Below are 17,047 nucleotides of genomic sequence, written 5' to 3' on the forward strand. Positions count from 1 at the left end.
TTAGCTCCCGCGTGTCATAGGATGTCTGGTGCTTGTCAAACAGAGCTGCACTCAAATAATGGTGACTTTCAGCAAAGAGTATGACAGCATGGAGAAGCTACTGTTTATTGCAAAGTTCTTCAGTACATATCAACTGTATAAGTCTTTGGAGGCCAAAATCATACGCATATGCAATCCTGAACTTTACAACTCGAGCAGGTGAAATGGAGAAAATGCCTTAACAAAGACGTCGGCGTCACCGCAACTTCAGCAGAGTATTCCGGTGCTTTCATCAAACTTCTCTTTAGGGTGGCCAGTTTTCTCTTTATTTCCATAAATCATCGTTCCACTGAGGGCTGCACGGCGGCGCAGCGAGAAGGTCGTGGGTGGGCAATTGGTGACCCTAAATTGCCCTTAGGAGTGAACGTGAGTGTGTGTGATTGTCTGTTTGCCCTCTGATGGACTGACGATATGCATGAACGATATCCCGCCCTCGCCCATAGTAAGCTGGGATTGGCTGCAGCGCCCCACGACCCTGCGCAGGATTACGCGGTATAGAAGATGAACGGATTCTTCTATTGAACGCGATAGCACCACTTTCAGTAGACATTGTCACATACTCTCCCAATGTCTTGATTTTTTTCCGTTAAAATAATTGAAAACCTGCTGTCATACTCTTTTGCACAAACAAAACTTAAATCCATGTGATGTGCTTTAATCACATCACTGCACACTTAAGTTAGTTTTACTCACTGCTTTATGTAAAACAAGCAGCGTCACCAATGTGGCCATATGTATCAGGTATTAGATACTTACTACACAGGGATCAACATATATAACAGAAACAGATCGAGCGAAAGCTAATTGAATCCAATTCAATTTTTGGTTGTTTTTTTTTTTTCTGTGAGATTGTTTATTCAGGAAAAAGTACAGAGCAGTTTATTTCAAATATTACCCCAACATTCAGAGTAGTTACTGTATATACGATGTACATACAATCAGGCTACATTGCAACACTGCAGTTATTTTATCTACATTAGTTGGTGCAAATATCTAATGTAATAAACCAAAAACTGTACTTATAGACTGTCAAGTTAGGAGTTTAAGTTCAACTATGAATGTATAGCAAATAGTTCTATGACCGTGTCACAGTATCTACCATCTTGGGTGCTTTTTAAAGGACGCCTTATATAAAGTTCCATTTAGAAACACTTTTAACAATAGCTGAGTGACTCTAAAGTAACATATATCCATTTAAGTTCACGCACATTATAGGCAAAGCTGAAAACTACATGCTTTTTATTCTCATTTAGATACATATGGTGCTCTTTAAAAATGTCCCGGGCCATCGTAGGGAAATCACATAGACGTGGAGGTTAGGCTAGCAAAGAGTATTGTGTCTTTTCTGTCAAACACAAACAAATTTATCTAAGGAGTATGGACGATAGTTTTCCTTTCTTTTGTTGGGGGTGTTGTTGACAGTGTTGGAGACATTGCGTAGAGACAGTGAAGTCATGTGAGACGTTGTATGGTGTAAAAACATCTTGATGTCGTACACTATTCATATTTGACAACATTTTGGATACAAAAAGGAAAAATGCAACAAGAGACAGTAAAACAAAAAAATGACAAGGGTTTGTTTAGTTGTTTTTTTTAATGGCACTTTGTGCAGATTATTTTGTAAAGAAGCTCTCGTGGAGCGAACGACGGATAAAATACAAGTGTTAAATAACTCATCATCTCAAACTGTGTCATTGTTCCAGCACTCAGACTAAGAACTTCACAAGAAGTAAATCCTGTAAATGAATGTCACATCACTTTAAAGAAGGCTTCGAAGGAGGATTTAGATGTTTTATACTGTGTCTGAGCTGCTTAATGCTTTCTTGCACCAATTGAGTAAAGGCTGATGAGGAAGCTTCAAGCTGATCCGCGGCTCTGTCTTTGTCAAACTATATAAAAACGAATGAATTCATGACATTGAAAAACAACGAGATGTCAAACGGCTAGTGACTCACACTGGCAGCCTGCCAAGTATAACTACCATTACTGTAAATAGTTCAGGAATCAGCCAGGATTGCCAGCCCCGCTCTGATCTGATCTGTTTCTGCAGGTTGACTAAAGCCATCAGCTCCGGCCCGTCATCTCATTCACTGGTTGTTGTGCCTGTTGCTCTGTAGTAGCTGTGATTTGTGTTTGCTTACTAGTGTATCGGGGACTATGCAGCAACTTCTACTGGTGTTGGCAATCAACAAATGTGTGAACTTCGCAAGAGCTTTCTCAGTCGGTTCCGTCTTTGAATTCCTGATTTGGACCAAACTCGAGAAAGCGTGTTTCAGCAGGTGATAACTGAGCCTTAAAGACAGCGGCGTCTGCCCGGCGTGGGAGTGAAGACAGGGTTCGTTAATGTAGTTTAAGAATTTCAGATGTGTCTTGTCCATATGAATCGCGAATGAAAAGAAAAAAAATCTTTTAATTGAACGTGTAAATGGTCAAACCATGAAAAACATTAAGAAAAAAACAACTGATTAAGATCGGTCCTGAAAAAGTTGGCAACAAACAAACCAGATCGAGATAAATCTGAAATGATGGGCCAATACAGGTTGCTGAATAGTCATATTTTTTACAAAGCTTGCTGTGGACTAAAAGAAGATTTAAGATGATGTTATGCTGTATTTAATGTCACTGATGTGCTGATGTTAAGGGTTTCCAAGTGTTGTAAATGCATGTAAACTTGCTGTGTGACAAGGAAACAAATGTTAGCATTTACGTATCATTTAGGAAAATCATTCTAGATAATGTTTTCCCTTTTAATACTCAGATATTTGATATTTCTTTTTTTTTTCTTTTTCTAAAGAATACTTTGTAAAACTTAATTTCTCTATTTTGTACAGAACATCATTGTAAAGAATGTAAATAATGCGGCATTCTGGATGCGGCAACAATCATTGAGGAGGAAAAAAACAAATGTCCTTGAGGAAAAGGTATAGTTCTGCAGAGATGGGTCCAAGTACTTGGATAAGGCATGCTTCTCAAGGCTTTCAACCACTTATCACTGTTTGTTGGAAATAATAAAATACATGTTATATTTAATTCCTTGTTCTCCTGTGCCAGCTTGTCCATTGGTCTGTAAAGATATACTACAATAATGCCATTGATGGAGGAATTTTGCCAGTATAATTCATCACATTGAATATTTTCTTACTTTTGGAACTGAAATATTAAAGATTTTTGAATTACTGAAGATGTGGAAAAAACATAAACCAAAAAACCCGCAGTGTATTAAATTCCTGTTAACTAGAGCTCAACACAAACTAAGTACATTTGTGTCTCGCAGATTATTTGTTGTACGTTGCTTTGTGGTAGTAAATCTTATACTATTTGAAGGCATTGTTAAATGGCACCACATTTGTGGGATGAGCAGCAGAGCTGAGGATGAGTTTTGCACCCATGAAAAATTTCCCAAATGTTTCTCACATTTTTAGTTTCTGCTCTTGGGATGGTGTCCTGAACACCAACATTCTGGACGTAGTTTCGAAAAAAAATCTTGCTCAGTTGGCATGAGCGTCGCCTATCCTGCTGGATAATTTGGTGCCGGACTGTGAAGATATGGTGTTAACACTGGTTTTAGTATTTCAACAGAGCAACATCCCACACACCTGATGGCAGCACCAGGGAGTACCATATAACCCTACTCCTTATAAATCTGACACTATTTCAAACGAAACTAAACAGGCTTTCCAACGGTATACGAGGTTTTACCAAGAAGCATTTTTAGCATCAAATAATCTATCAAATGCCCTTTTTTCTTTTTTTTTTTTTTACTTCTGTACACTTTATAGAGTAATGTGTCTCTTCATCTCCAACAAAATATTGTGTCCTCTTCAACCTCCAGCTGTAACATCAGCTGAACTTGAAGATTGAAGCAGACATCAGACTGACCCGCAACACAATCCGTGCACATTACATCACAAGTTACTTTTTTTTTTTTGAACTTCACCACATTTTGAAAAAGTAAATATCAACCGTGACAAATATTGTTAAGTAAGTGTGCGTCACTGGGGATATAAAACGTTTTAGTCTGAAAACTGACATAAACCGAGTGATCCAGAAATGTTGTAAACTTTGGGTTTAAACTTTACAGAACTTGCATAATTTTCCCTTTTGTCACTTTTAAATTGATCGACAAGATATCAGTCAAATTTTAAATGCAACACAACATAAAGACATACAGAAGAAAAGGCTGCTGGATGCAAGGCATTCTGTCTGCATGAGATTATAGATAAAAAATATAGGTATAATAAGTATGATAAAGAACACGGGTACAAATCTATGCAACCTTATTGGAAATCAATTGAATGGGAAAAACATTGGAGCTCTATTCAGCTCACCCTTAACCAAGATGAAGCAAAGGTAAAGGAGTGTGAACTATTTAATGTAATTTTAGAAAAATATGATCACATTTTGTGAAAGTGTGAGTTAAATGTGACATGTAGATCATAATGCAATAATTGTGTTCTGAAAGCGATTTATTTACTCGGTGCAAATAGTTTCTGGCAGTCATCTGCCTTCTCTGAAGATTTGCAATGCAAAGTCACAGGAGGATAGAGGGTCCAGACAAACTTTATTTTCTTTAGTGAACTTCAGGCTTTCAGGATTGATTACAGTATAATGTCTTGGCTCAGTTAATGATCCAGTGAGAACTAATGAGTGAGATAAACAGAGGCGGTGATCTGATCTTACGTGCTGCTCAGTATCTCTTACATGTTAAGTATTAGGGGGGCGGCGCCCGAACCAGCTGCCCCCCTATAAAAGCCTGACACCCGCACAGGCACGATGGCATTGGATACAGTTTAAAGGATTTAACCAGTTGGGAAATAGCTGCCACCGCCAACATGCCGTCCAAGCCTCCCCCAATCAAGAAGGCGCCCAAGAAGGAACCAGCCAAGAAGGAGGAGGAGGCGGCCCCAGCCGTGGAACCCGCGCCCGCCGAACCCGCGCCCGCCGAGGCTGCACCCGCCGAGGCCGCTCCGGCTGAAGCAGCACCCGCTGAAGGCGAAGCGGCTCCAGCGGAGGGAGAAGCCGCTGCTGCTCCACCTGCTGAGGAGGCCAAGCCCCCCACCCCTCCCCCCCCCGCTGATGGTAAAGCCCCGCGGCGCGTTTTCTACATTACCGTCTAATATACAACATAAAGTCTTCTTTTGTTCCAAATTTCCTCGGATGACCCTTGGATAAGTTGTTTGACTCTTGAATTAAAGCCAAACGTGTTGGTACAAGTCATGGTAAGACCGCGGTGACCTTTACGCACGGGCGCTCGGGCGCGCCCGGGCGCAGGGTCCTTTGGTTTATTGGTAAGAAGTCACTGCGATAGAAAACGAACGCAAACTGCATGACTACTGCATTAAGCCGTCTGCATTTAGCTTCCGGCCAACTCATTCAAGTTACACGAAGTGACGCGCTGCGATGTTAACTTGTAAAGCTGCTGTTAATATGCGCTTTCAAACATCCGCACCACATTGAAGGTGAATATCTGGAGAAACCTGCACTGATGTGATGTGCTCACAAACGGATGTGTGACGCATATTAATGACGAAAAACCTATAACTTTCTATATAATTTCTAATCTTTAACGGTCTCCTCAAAAAAAAGAGAAAAAACCCGCTGATTAATAAGTCTGTCTCACATCTAACATTCAAATCAGCTGCTCCCACGATGAAGCTGCCACTCCTGCACCTTCACCAGCCACGGATGGTATGATATCTTGACAGGAGAGACTCACCCACTGCTGCACATTTCAACCTTTCTTCTTTTCTATATTTCTCCAGATTTAACCCCCTCCCCCTTTTTTTTTTATAACATCTTGAAAATGTGTGATATTTTCAAAGTGTTATATGTCTGACATCTTCTGACCTCTAATATCAGCTGCAGCACCTGCTACAGAAGAGCCGCCAGCTGCTGCCGCTGAGCCGCCTGCTGATGGTAAAACTGACTATCAGTGGATTAACAATGATATTATCTGGATCATAAGAACCCCAAGCATCTTACAGTAACACTAATGGCACTAACATGTCATGTAAATAATCTCTAACCTCTAAAATCAGCTGCCGCACCCACTGCTGAAGAACCAACAGCTGCTGCTGAGGCTCCTGCTGATGGTAAAAATGACTATGAGTGGATAAACATAGCTCTTACTAATATTATGAAAGTCTAACACACTAGACTTCATTTCGTCGCACGAATAAAAGTGGAGTTTTAATGTCTTCTAACATTTACAATCAGCTGCACCTGCTGCAGAAGAACCACCAGCCCCTGCTGCAGAGGCCCCTGCTGAGGGTAAAAAAAAGAAGCGCATTAACACATTTTATCAGCGCTACTAAAACTCTTCCGCACTCCAATGCAGCTAAATTCACTAAACTCCTCTAACTTGTGATATCAGCCGCTGCACCTGCCGCTGAAGAAGCCCCAGCTCCCGCCGCCGCCGCCCCTGCTGATGGTAAAAATGCCAATCAGCGGATTAACAAATATCCTCTTAATGCTACTAAAACTCTCAATCCTACATGAAGCTAACCACTGATATCAAATCCAAATGTCTTCTAACCTGTAACATCAGCCGCCGCACCTGCTGCCGAGGAAGCACCGGCCCCCGTAGCCGACGCCCCCGCCGAGGGTAAAGAAATGCCCATCAGAGGATTAACAAAAGTCGCATTGACAATACTAAAAATCTGACATTTTACAGTAAAGCTAACCACTGATATTTGATCGGAATGTCTTCTAACCTGTACTATCAGCTGCTGCACCCGCTGCCGAAGAAGCACCCGCGCCCGCCGCTGACACCCCCGCCGAGGGTAAAAACGACCATCAGTGAATTAACAAACGTTCCTATTCGTACTATAGTGAAACTCACCCCTAACATCAAACTCAAATATCTTCTAACCTGTAATATCAGCTGCCGCGCCTGCCGCTGAGGAAGCACCAGCTCCTGCTGCAGAGGCCCCAGCCGATGGTAAAACACAATGAATAGATAAACTATTTGAAGGATTAGCCAACATTTTGCACTGAAGCCGAACCAACTGCCTCAATCAAGAAAGCTCACCACTAATATCTTCTAACCTCGACTATCAGCTGCTGCTCCCGCCGCCGAGGAATCGCCAGCTGCTCCCGCCGAGGCTCCTGCTGATGGTAAAATAAGGAAAACAAAAGTATCACTTCAGTCATTTGAGTTAAAGCATTTGCTCTATAGGAGTACTATTAAAGCATAACCCGAAAGCCTTTTGGATAAAGCCAACAGCACTTTTCTTTTTTCATACCCTTTCTACAGAATGTGCACACACATTTAAAACATGTCCCATCTGCTTCAATGCACTAATTATTAATATCTAACATTTAATAATAGCTGCTGCTGCTCCGGCCACAGAAGAAGCTGCTCCCGCTGCTGAAGGCGAAGCTCCTGCCGATGGTAAAACAGCACACCATCCTGTGTCATTCTTTCAGTCCTCAATAGCTCAGATGTTACTGTGTCAACGGCGTAAACTCTCTGACCCCCCCCCAGTCAGGGACAGAGAGGGCATAGCTGGATCATATCTGATGCTGTCGCTCTGCTTAATTATCTGCTGTCAATAATAACACAAATGCCTATTTAACATCAGCTGAAGCTGCTGAGGCGCCTGCACCAGAAGAGCCTAAAGCACCCACACCTCCGCCACCCCCACCCAAAGGTAACCATCCGGAAACTTCATCAGAGAGTGAGATCAGTCTACCTTCATCAGATCTCTTTTTTTGTTGTTGTTCTTACAGTGTGGATGTGAGGATCTGCATTTTCACTATGCAGCGATCTGCAATATCAGTTTTTGAGCACTTCGATAATTTCTATGTGTCCTCCCTGCAGAGCCCACCAGCGCTCCAGTCGATCTCTTCATTGAGGACAAGAACGACACTTCTGTTACCATCATCTGGAGCCAGCCCGAGAACATCGGACCAACGGGTCTGGATGGATACACCATTGAAGTCTGCAAGGATGGAAGTGAGTCCTGTTCGAACCAGGTGCTCAATAAACCGGCATGTGCACGAAATGGGTGGTGGATAGTAGTATTAATACGCCTCGAGAAAAATCTCAGCTGACCTCCCAGTTATTATGGAAAGCGTTCATTTCAACGGCTGATTTTCGGTCTGCGCTTTAGCAGCTCTCTTCATATCTCTCAGGTTTAATTGTTTCTTCTGAATATTTCCTCCCAATTTCTGTTTTTTAAATTGGGTCAACCATATCAGTCGCAGCTGTCCCTGAAGCGTCAGCCGTACAGTTACGACACAAGCTACCTAACTTCTCCCTACAAGGAAAGAGGCATTTCAGGAGCCGCTATGGTCTTGCTTGAGGTCCTGCTTTTAGACTTACAGCTTGAAGCTAATGTCAGCAACTGTCTGGTGCGAGCTGGATTTAGTGAGGAGACACACAGCAATCTAATGCCGCATAATATCCCAATTTTTGTTATAAGAAAGCAAAACAAACACTGTTTACTCCCTTAATCTGGTCCTATTTGTATGTACAGTGAGATGTGTTGTATTGACTGCCTTCAATTTGTGCTAATTAATTCACGTTCATTCACAGTTTGTAAACTACTCAGTTCATATCTTCATTCTGTGTAATTTTCTCATCCAGCCGAGGACTGGAAAGCGGTCAATGAGGAGCTGCAGAAGTCCTGCCGCTACGTTATCAAGAACCAGACCACTGGTGACCGTTTGAAAATCCGTGTGGTGGCCGTGAACGCTGGCGGTCCCAGCCCCCCCGTCAGCCTCCCGGAGGCCGTCCTGGTGAAGGAGGTTGCTGGTAAGAAGTGTTCGCAAAGACTTATTTCAGCAATATATATAAAACCACAGAGAAAAAATAAAATGTGTCTTTCACCTGAAATAGTGTTGACGTAGATTAACTTTATGTATTCTTTGGCTCTGGCATTGGCTTTATGCATTATTTAGACTTACAGGGAGCAAGCATAACAAATAATGATATGCATCCTGTTAGATTAAAATAATAGTACTGTACCCTCTATTCTTTACAACAAGTGATCAAACTAAATTGTTTATATTATTACCAAGAAGAGCCTTAGAAGTAGCTCATCTGCTTTGTTCGTTTAGTTTTCATCCTTTTACAGAACATAAATCAAGACTTTTTGTCATGATGAGCTGAACTCTTGTGTAAAGTGTCCGAGATGAGGCTCACCGTCTGGCCCAGGCCGAGTCTAAACTTTATGGAGCTTTTTGCTGTAATGAGGAGTAGTAAAATGTAGAAACAGCTCAGATATGTTTTCCAGCTGTCACTGTCCTGTTGGCTCATTCCTGGACCTTTTAACGGCGTAAAACTCTTCTCTCTTGTTTCATTTCACACTGAAACACTGATCCAGCCACCCTCAGCGTGATAGTGATACGCTTGTTAAGTAGACAGTTTCACTGATGGTGCACACCTTGCCGTGTTAATCATAGACGGTATCTCCAAAATCATTTGCGGTAAAATGATGATTGGACCCTGGGGGCTTTAAAAAGACGAGCTGTGTTACTTCGGCTCGACGTTATGCGTAATGGAGAGTCGTACCGGGAGGAAGGGGAACCCGATCCTCTCAGACCTGGAAGTATTTCAATTAGTGTGTCCACCTCCACCTCAGCAGGTGGTCCGCATGTAAAACCCGCTGATAAATGGCTTCCCACAGAACATGTAGAAATCGTTCGACGTCTCTGGTGATAATGTGGACTTTTCTGTCGAGGGTTTGGCATTGCTCTGTGATCCCTACTTGGATCCATGCTGAGGGGAGTGTCAGGCTGTGCTTTGCAAGATCGATGGTGTCAAGTGATCTGACGGGGCGGGGGTGGGGGTGGGGGGGCCGAGGACACTCTGAATTCCTGCATGTCGTGCCTTAGAGTCGTGAGGGGGGGGACAGTATGCATCCACCTTCTCAAATGGCGAACAAATCTCATGACACTTCCAGCGAGTCACTGTTTGTGTTGAAACATGCCGTAGACTTTACAGGGGGAATGTTCATTAAGCCTAATCCTCTTTGTACGAAGCGATGAGACACTTCACTTGAAGCAGACTTCCTCCAATTTACAGATGAATGCCCAACTCATCCCTCTTTATGTTCTGCTTGTTGGTCCTCACACAAAATAGATCACATTCCACCTTATGTTTACTAAACTACTTTAGTTTCTGGAGAGTTTCTCTGTGCTCCTCGGTTCAGCTCTGATTTTAATGCAGTCCGATGTGCGGAGGCAGTAACCGAATATCCGAATCATGCGTCACAAGGCGAGGTGATACTCCTCAGTCTGCTTGCTTTATTTAGATTCCCAGCAAGTGTGGCTGTGTTGCACTCAGCAGGTGGTCCTCCTCGCCAATTCACTTACAATCTGGCCTCGACGAGATACTTTCAGCAAATTACAGTCCATAATATCTGTGTAAGATTGACTGATTGACTATTTATTTGCTTTGTTGCCTGGATTACCTCTGGGAGTTCATTCATTTACCTACTTATTGGCTGATACGATATACCCCCATTTTCTGTATTCATGTTGTGTTTCCTGCTTGCGACGTATCTTGGGATTGAATGAAAGTTATATCCCACAGAACACAGGCGATAAAAGAGTATTGGTGAGTTTTACAACCTGTTAAAGTAAAGAAACTCCCTGGTGACACCAGTTAAAATCCCTCTTCCTTCCACTGGATCAGATCAGCTTTGCTTGGCTCATCAATTTTGAGATTTGCTGCCCATGAAAGGGGCTTAAATCCTGCAAAGGTCTTTGAATAGATCTCCCAAATCCTGTCGAGGCTGTTTCAGGCCTTTACTGACAGTCCTTATAGCCTGGAGATAAAATAGACTTCAATTGCAGTGATTATTCTGTCAAATCTTTCTCTTTGTAGATCGTCCCAAAGTTCGTTTGCCCCGTTTCCTCAGGCAGAGATACGTCGCACATGTTGGAGACAAGATCAATCTCACCATCCCCTTCACAGTGAGCTGAAAACTACTTGTATTTGTTTCGCACATATATGGTACACAATAACAAGCAAGAACCCATTGATGGATTGTCTCATTTCCTAATTTCTCAGGGCAAGCCCAAACCTGTTGTGTCCTGGACAAAGGGTGGCGCCGCCTTGGACACTAAGAGGGTGAACATCCGCAGCACCGACAGAGACAGCATCCTGTTCATCCGCGCAGCCGAGAGAGACGACTCCGGCGTGTACGAGATGTGTGTGAAGGTGGATGACTTCGACGACAAGGCCTCTGTCACCCTCCAGATTGTCGGTGAGAAAAATGGTGATACCGTGAGATGATATCCCGAACGGCAATGCTTGACACTCAACCCGCGGCTGTTTGCTCATAGAGCTGCCAGGGCCCCCCGCCAGCGTAAAGATTGCAGATACTTGGGGCTTCAACGTTGCTCTGGAGTGGACCCCGCCCAAAGACAACGGAAACACAGAAGTCACCGGTTACATGATCCAGAAGGCTGACAAAAAAACTGGAGTAAGTTCTCAAAAAGTAGCTGGTTGTCATCCAGCCAACTAACCACCTTCACAAAGTGACAAACACACATTCACAGTGGTGTAAAGTATAAAGTTAATCTGATGTGCAACCCTAACCTGGAGTCAACACACACGAACTCGACATATAGATTACGTCAGTGTAAACATTGAGTCCCCAACACCGCTCCAAAGTAACCATCATGTGTTGGCTTGTGTTTGTGTTTTTACAGGACTGGTTCACTGTGTTGGAGCATTACCATAGACTGAACGCCACCGTCTCTGACCTCATCATGGGAAACACTTACAGGTTCAGAGTTTTTTCTGAAAACAAGTGTGGATTAAGTGAAAACGCTGCAGTTACAAAGGATGAAGCCAAGATCCTTAAGACAGGTACCCTCCTCTTTCCACTTTCTTTTTTATGTCTTTTTCCAAAAAGTAGATAGGATTATACAGAAGCTTTCCCGCTAAAATTGGAATCTCCTTTGATATTTACCAGGTTGAAATGGTGCTGGCAATTATTAGAATCATTCACTAAATCTCTGGAATAACTTTAACCTCTCATCCTGCTGATGTGCTTGGTGTCGGTTCCGCCTCCATCCTTCAGGCATCGAGTACAAGCCAGCTGACTACAAGGAGCACGACTTCACCGAAGCACCCAAGTTCACCACGAGCCTGAGCGACAGAGCCACCACCGTGGGATACAGCACCAAGCTGCTGTGCTCCGTCAGAGGCTTCCCAAAGGTACGAAACATCAACTCCGCAGCAGGAGTTTGTTTTTGTTCTTCGAAGGGCAAATCTCACATAATTACTCCCATTGTATTTATATGCATTTTTACTCACTATTATCCTTGACAGCAATATCAATCTACAGAAAAACAGGCTGAACCAGCCAAAGAGCCAGAATAATTTTTTTTTATCTCATACAATACACTTCATTTTCCCTGAGGAAACAGCAGCACTACTTAGAGTGCTCTGGATTTATTGCACAGTCTGATAAAAACAACGGTATCATTCATCAACAGCCACAAACAAATGGTAGTTAAGTAGCACACTTTGAAATGGAGCATTAATACATTTATTGATTCATAAAAAGGGGATTTTTTTCTCAACATGATTTTAAACTTAATCTTTTCTAAACGGTGGATCACTTTATTAACATTCATAACACTGAGCTGGTAAAACCTAAACACAGAGCACTCCCCTTAAACCCCTTTATCAGAACTGTAATTTATTTTAAAGTGGAAATTTTCAACTCTTGAAAGGTTTTAAATTGTTTCTGCTATTCATTTATATAAAAATATTTTATGAATCTCATTGGTCATGCAAATATTTCATGAGTTCTTGCTTAAAATCTGCCAACACTGGACTTTTGTCAGTGGTTATGCAATCTTATTGACACACCTCATACATTATTTGTAATTAATCCTTCCTCCAGTGTGTCTCCTTTCACTTATTAATCGTGGTGTTGCAGTTTTTCACGTCGGTCAAGCGTCAGACAGATCAACTTGCACACTAAATTGGAGTAAGGGATGCTTTTCCAAGGCAGAAAAGCAAAACACATGATCGTTCATTTGGAAGAAAAAAAATGAGGTAGTTAACCAAATTTAGTGTGAAATGTGCCAGTTACATTATTTCAGCCTCTGTCTTTACTACATCTTTTTTTCATTTTAACACATAAAACATCTGGTGTATTTAATTGAACCCCAGAAGTGTTTCTGACTTTTTATTTTTTGTTTTTGAAGTGACCCTTGCCTTATCATTTTATCCATTTATCAGGTGAATAACCTGAGCTGGTCTACATGGTCCAGAAATACATCTTCAAAGAGGAAAATTAAATATTTTACTCTCTATGTTTTATATTTATTTGCATTAATTAGCAATTTGTCCAAAAAGAAACAAGATTTCTGATGACTTTATATTGTGCAAAAAAAACAATTTTTAAATCACAAAAAGTTCCATGTGTTTGATTTATTCAACAAATGGCTTAATAGTGACCCTATGTTAGTCGAACTCCAGATGAGTCCAGATCTTTGCAATCTTTCCAGCAGGTATTAATGCAGTAGTTTGATTATCCTGTAACGCCGGCGGTGCCAAATGGTCCAACTTTTGCCGAGGCAGCGTGTCAGCAGCAGCACCTTCCCTCCCATCGCTCCTACATTGCTGTCATTGTGGTGGCTTTGAGCTGACGATGTGAAGATATTCACCTGCCCCTGTTAGCCTGCTGTCTGAGCCTCTCCAGGCTCATAATCCTCCACCTCATCAACAGGACAAAACATCGCCGACCTTAAGGCTTAAAGCGTATTCCTGTTTTTCAGAGTAGATTATGAGGAGAGTGGTCCAAGAGAGACTGAGAGGTCACCAGGAGAGCGGGATCACATGCGTGACATTCCCCTGTGGGGCCCGTTGAGGGCCATCAGCATGCCGGTGCCATTAAAACTCCCAAAGCGGGTTTGCACTGTGTGTCCGCTTCAATCAAAGAGTTTGCTCCTGCCAAGTGGCACGATTATTATTAGAAGCACTACTGCTGCTCATTTAGTTGCGAGGCATTGTAATTGAATTACTGTGCACCTCCCTACCACATCCTATGTAACAAATGTGCATTTTTACAGCCCAAGATCCAATGGATGAAGAACCAGATGATCATCGGCGAGGACCCCAAGTTCAGGCAGATCTGTGTTCAGGGCATCTGCTCACTGGAGATCCGCAAGCCCGGTAACTTCGACGGCGGTGTGTACACCTGCAAAGCCAAGAACGATCACGGAGAGGTGACAGTCAGCTGCAAGCTGGAGGTCAAACGTAAGTCAGGATCCATCTAGACTGAACCAGAAGGCGTTTGCATTGAGTATTAAACTAAACTTTCTGTTTCTGTCTATTCAACAGAGCCAAATATTGCTGAAGCAGACAAGAAATAGGTCAATATTCTCACTCTCCAACAGGTCAGAAATCCTTCAAACATTGTGTTGCAGAATATTTGTGTTCTAAGTGTGTGGTCAAAGCAATTAAAACTTTTATCAACTCATTAAACAAAAAAATTGATTCATGCAGGAGTTGTACCGTTTTTGCCGGTTTTTACTCGATGCGGTTTGTTTAACAATGGAAGTGGATCTGTTGGACATTGGAGGGGATCTAAATGGGTGCTAAGGTGACACCTATCCTTCTCCGTGACTTTCTTTCCATACATGGAGGGCACTAAACTTGGAAAAGGTTGCCTCTGCCACTGGAAGGGTCCAAGTGGCAGCGCCCATAAATTAAATCTGTAAAGAGTCCCCACGCGCTCAGTAACGAGGCTTAATCACATTTCCTTGAGTCAGCAGGATCAGTCATTTCTCTTTGGACACAGCCATTGATTTGTAGGTTTCTGTTTTAATACTGACACACTTTAAATGATTAATATCTCTAATTTGCGTTTAAAAAAAGTTTGAAAAGTCTAGAAGGGTTTTAATGCTTTTCGGGTCAGTAAAGATTTTAATGCTTTTAAAGAATCTAGTAAACATGTTTAAATGTATTTAATTTAGTTGTTTTTTTTCCTCTTAAGTTGATCTGATTTGGTCTTGTTTCTGCAATCAGAGATGTGACTCCCTCCTAACACCTGTTGTTGTTATTTGTCCATCTGTTGCTCTCCCTCAAAATAGGAGCAGAAGGAATGAGGCCTTTGCAGCATAAGGTACATGCCGCTTAAAGTGTTTCCAAAAACGTCTTCCCCAATGGTCGAGGAAAAAAAAAAAAAAAAAAAAAAAGAGCTTATGGTTCACATTATTTCTTTCTCTTTGCAGGAGAAGGTGCTGGATTCCTGGAATAACATGTATATATGGCTAGTGCCCACACTACTACAGTGTTGTAACTTGTGACCGCTCGCCCAATGTTAACACAATGAACAAATGTCGCTTTATACCTACAGTATCAAGTCCATATCCATGTCCACGATTCGTGTTTTCTTTTCCAGTCAGCTATTTTCCCAACAACACCAGTAGCAGATGATCACATTTCACATATTGTAGCTTTCCAGGTGTACGTCAACAATTCTGCAGCATGAGATTACTCTTCCTCATAGGAGAACTACATGTAACATCTACGTGTTTATATCAATAAAATATTAAATTTCTGGTTTGTTTGTTTTTGTCAATACAGTGCTTTCTGTCTAATTTAGTCCCCTGCTCCTTAATACTATAAAGCATGTGAATATTAAAAAAAAAAAAAAAAAAAAAAAGTGAAATATATATTGTGTATTATGTGTGAAGTTATATTAGGGCTGCCCAGTGGGCTCACCATGAGGGTTTCCCACCTCATGGTGAGATATTATTTTATTCTATTATATCCCCTCGAGTTGGGGGGGGACCCAGGTTTGAATCCTGGTTGTGACAGGAAGGACATAGTCATGAAAGTAGCCAGGTGCTGTGGATCCCCCTGCTCAAACTGAATAGACTAATCTATCTATGATTATTATGTTGGTGAAGTAAAGGAAGACGAGAAAGACAGAATCCGGCCCTCACATTCAAGTAGGTTTTCAATATCGTTGTAAATTTGAAAAGATCGGCAATAATTACAACGTAATACAAATATTTAATTGTTTATTGGTTGGTTTCTGTTGTGTATTCCCAATCATTTCCTTTCATTTCATTATATCATTAAACGTTAGTTGTTGCTATTGATATTAACGAATTCTAGTTAATAGTAATAGGAAAATAACACAAACGCAATTAAACCGAACATGTTGTGACAAAACTACTGCCATCAAGAAATATAATAAATGATCAAAATATAATATGATTCCTTTTTTATTGGATAAAATACATCGGACTGGTTTGAGTGGCGGGCATAGTTTTAATGATTTTCCCCTCCAGCTTCACTCCACGGCTGAACACACGAAGCTTTTTATTTTTGGCAGAGTACCAGCGAAAATCTGGACTCGAAACTGTGATTCATTTGGCTCATACAGTCGCAAGAGCACATCCCAGTATGCCAGGACTTCCATAATGATAATGCCAGTCTATAATACTGATCTTGTAACTATTTGGACTTGGAGTTACTGGCATAGTGATACAGGGCAGAGTGCCAGAGATATCCAGGTTACAGAGAAATTTGAGTTCACGCAGGGGATGACAAAATTAGCCCCGTCTCTCCATCCTGCTCGGTTTATTTCTGGAATGAGTAACTCAACCAGCAAAATGTGCTTTTAAGTGACACTGTAGAAAAGTCAGGATGGAAAGGGGACTTACAAGATACAGTATATATGTAAATACAACAAAAACATAATCCAAATAACAGCTCAATTGAATTGAAAATTGCTTGAAATTAGACTTTTTCTCCTATTACCTGAAAGTCCTCACACTCCTGGGACATTTCGAGGCATTTATACCACTGGGTAGAAACGACTGAGATGGCCATTGAAGGCCTAAATATCAATCATGTGCAAGGAGCTTAAGAACCTCTAAAACCTCGATCTTTGAGTGTGGCACCCTCTTGTGTTTCAGTTGAGTAATAAAATCTGTATGCACTAAAAAATGGCAGACTGAGTAACTCCATTCATAAGATTACTTAAACTCTTAAAACCAAAACATACACACACACACAAAA

The 17,047-nt window shown here is 41.7% G+C and overlaps 1 protein-coding gene across 6 annotated transcripts; it reads left to right on the top strand.

Annotated features, from left to right (window-relative positions):
- The first annotated feature begins 4,817 nt into the window (after positions 1 to 4,817).
- On the top strand, positions 4,818 to 15,656 carry mybphb (myosin binding protein Hb). Of its 6 annotated transcripts, XR_013935269.1 has the most exons (16): positions 4,821 to 5,118; positions 6,923 to 6,979; positions 7,099 to 7,155; positions 7,370 to 7,432; positions 7,623 to 7,691; positions 7,862 to 7,996; positions 8,630 to 8,797; positions 10,874 to 10,962; positions 11,060 to 11,255; positions 11,335 to 11,474; positions 11,704 to 11,863; positions 12,078 to 12,214; positions 14,083 to 14,269; positions 14,354 to 14,409; positions 15,106 to 15,137; positions 15,247 to 15,580. XR_013935269.1 is itself a non-coding variant. In XM_080461043.1 (14 exons), the coding sequence occupies exons 1-14, from the start codon at positions 4,872 to 4,874 to the stop codon at positions 14,383 to 14,385; spliced, it is 1,737 nt and encodes a 578-aa protein (XP_080317169.1). In that variant the 5' UTR covers positions 4,834 to 4,871; the 3' UTR covers positions 14,386 to 14,516. The 6 variants fall into 6 exon arrangements, 2 of the variants coding, with proteins under 2 accessions (XP_080317170.1, XP_080317169.1); XR_013935267.1 differs by lacking the exons at positions 6,923 to 6,979; positions 7,099 to 7,155 and having other exon boundaries at positions 4,818 to 5,118; XM_080461043.1 differs by lacking the exons at positions 15,106 to 15,137; positions 15,247 to 15,580 and having other exon boundaries at positions 4,834 to 5,118; positions 14,354 to 14,516.
- The last annotated feature ends 1,391 nt before the right edge of the window (positions 15,657 to 17,047 follow it).

Source organism: Lipophrys pholis (assembly GCF_963383615.2).
Source record: "Lipophrys pholis genome assembly, chromosome: 4".
Classification (NCBI taxonomy): domain Eukaryota; kingdom Metazoa; phylum Chordata; class Actinopteri; order Blenniiformes; family Blenniidae; genus Lipophrys; species Lipophrys pholis.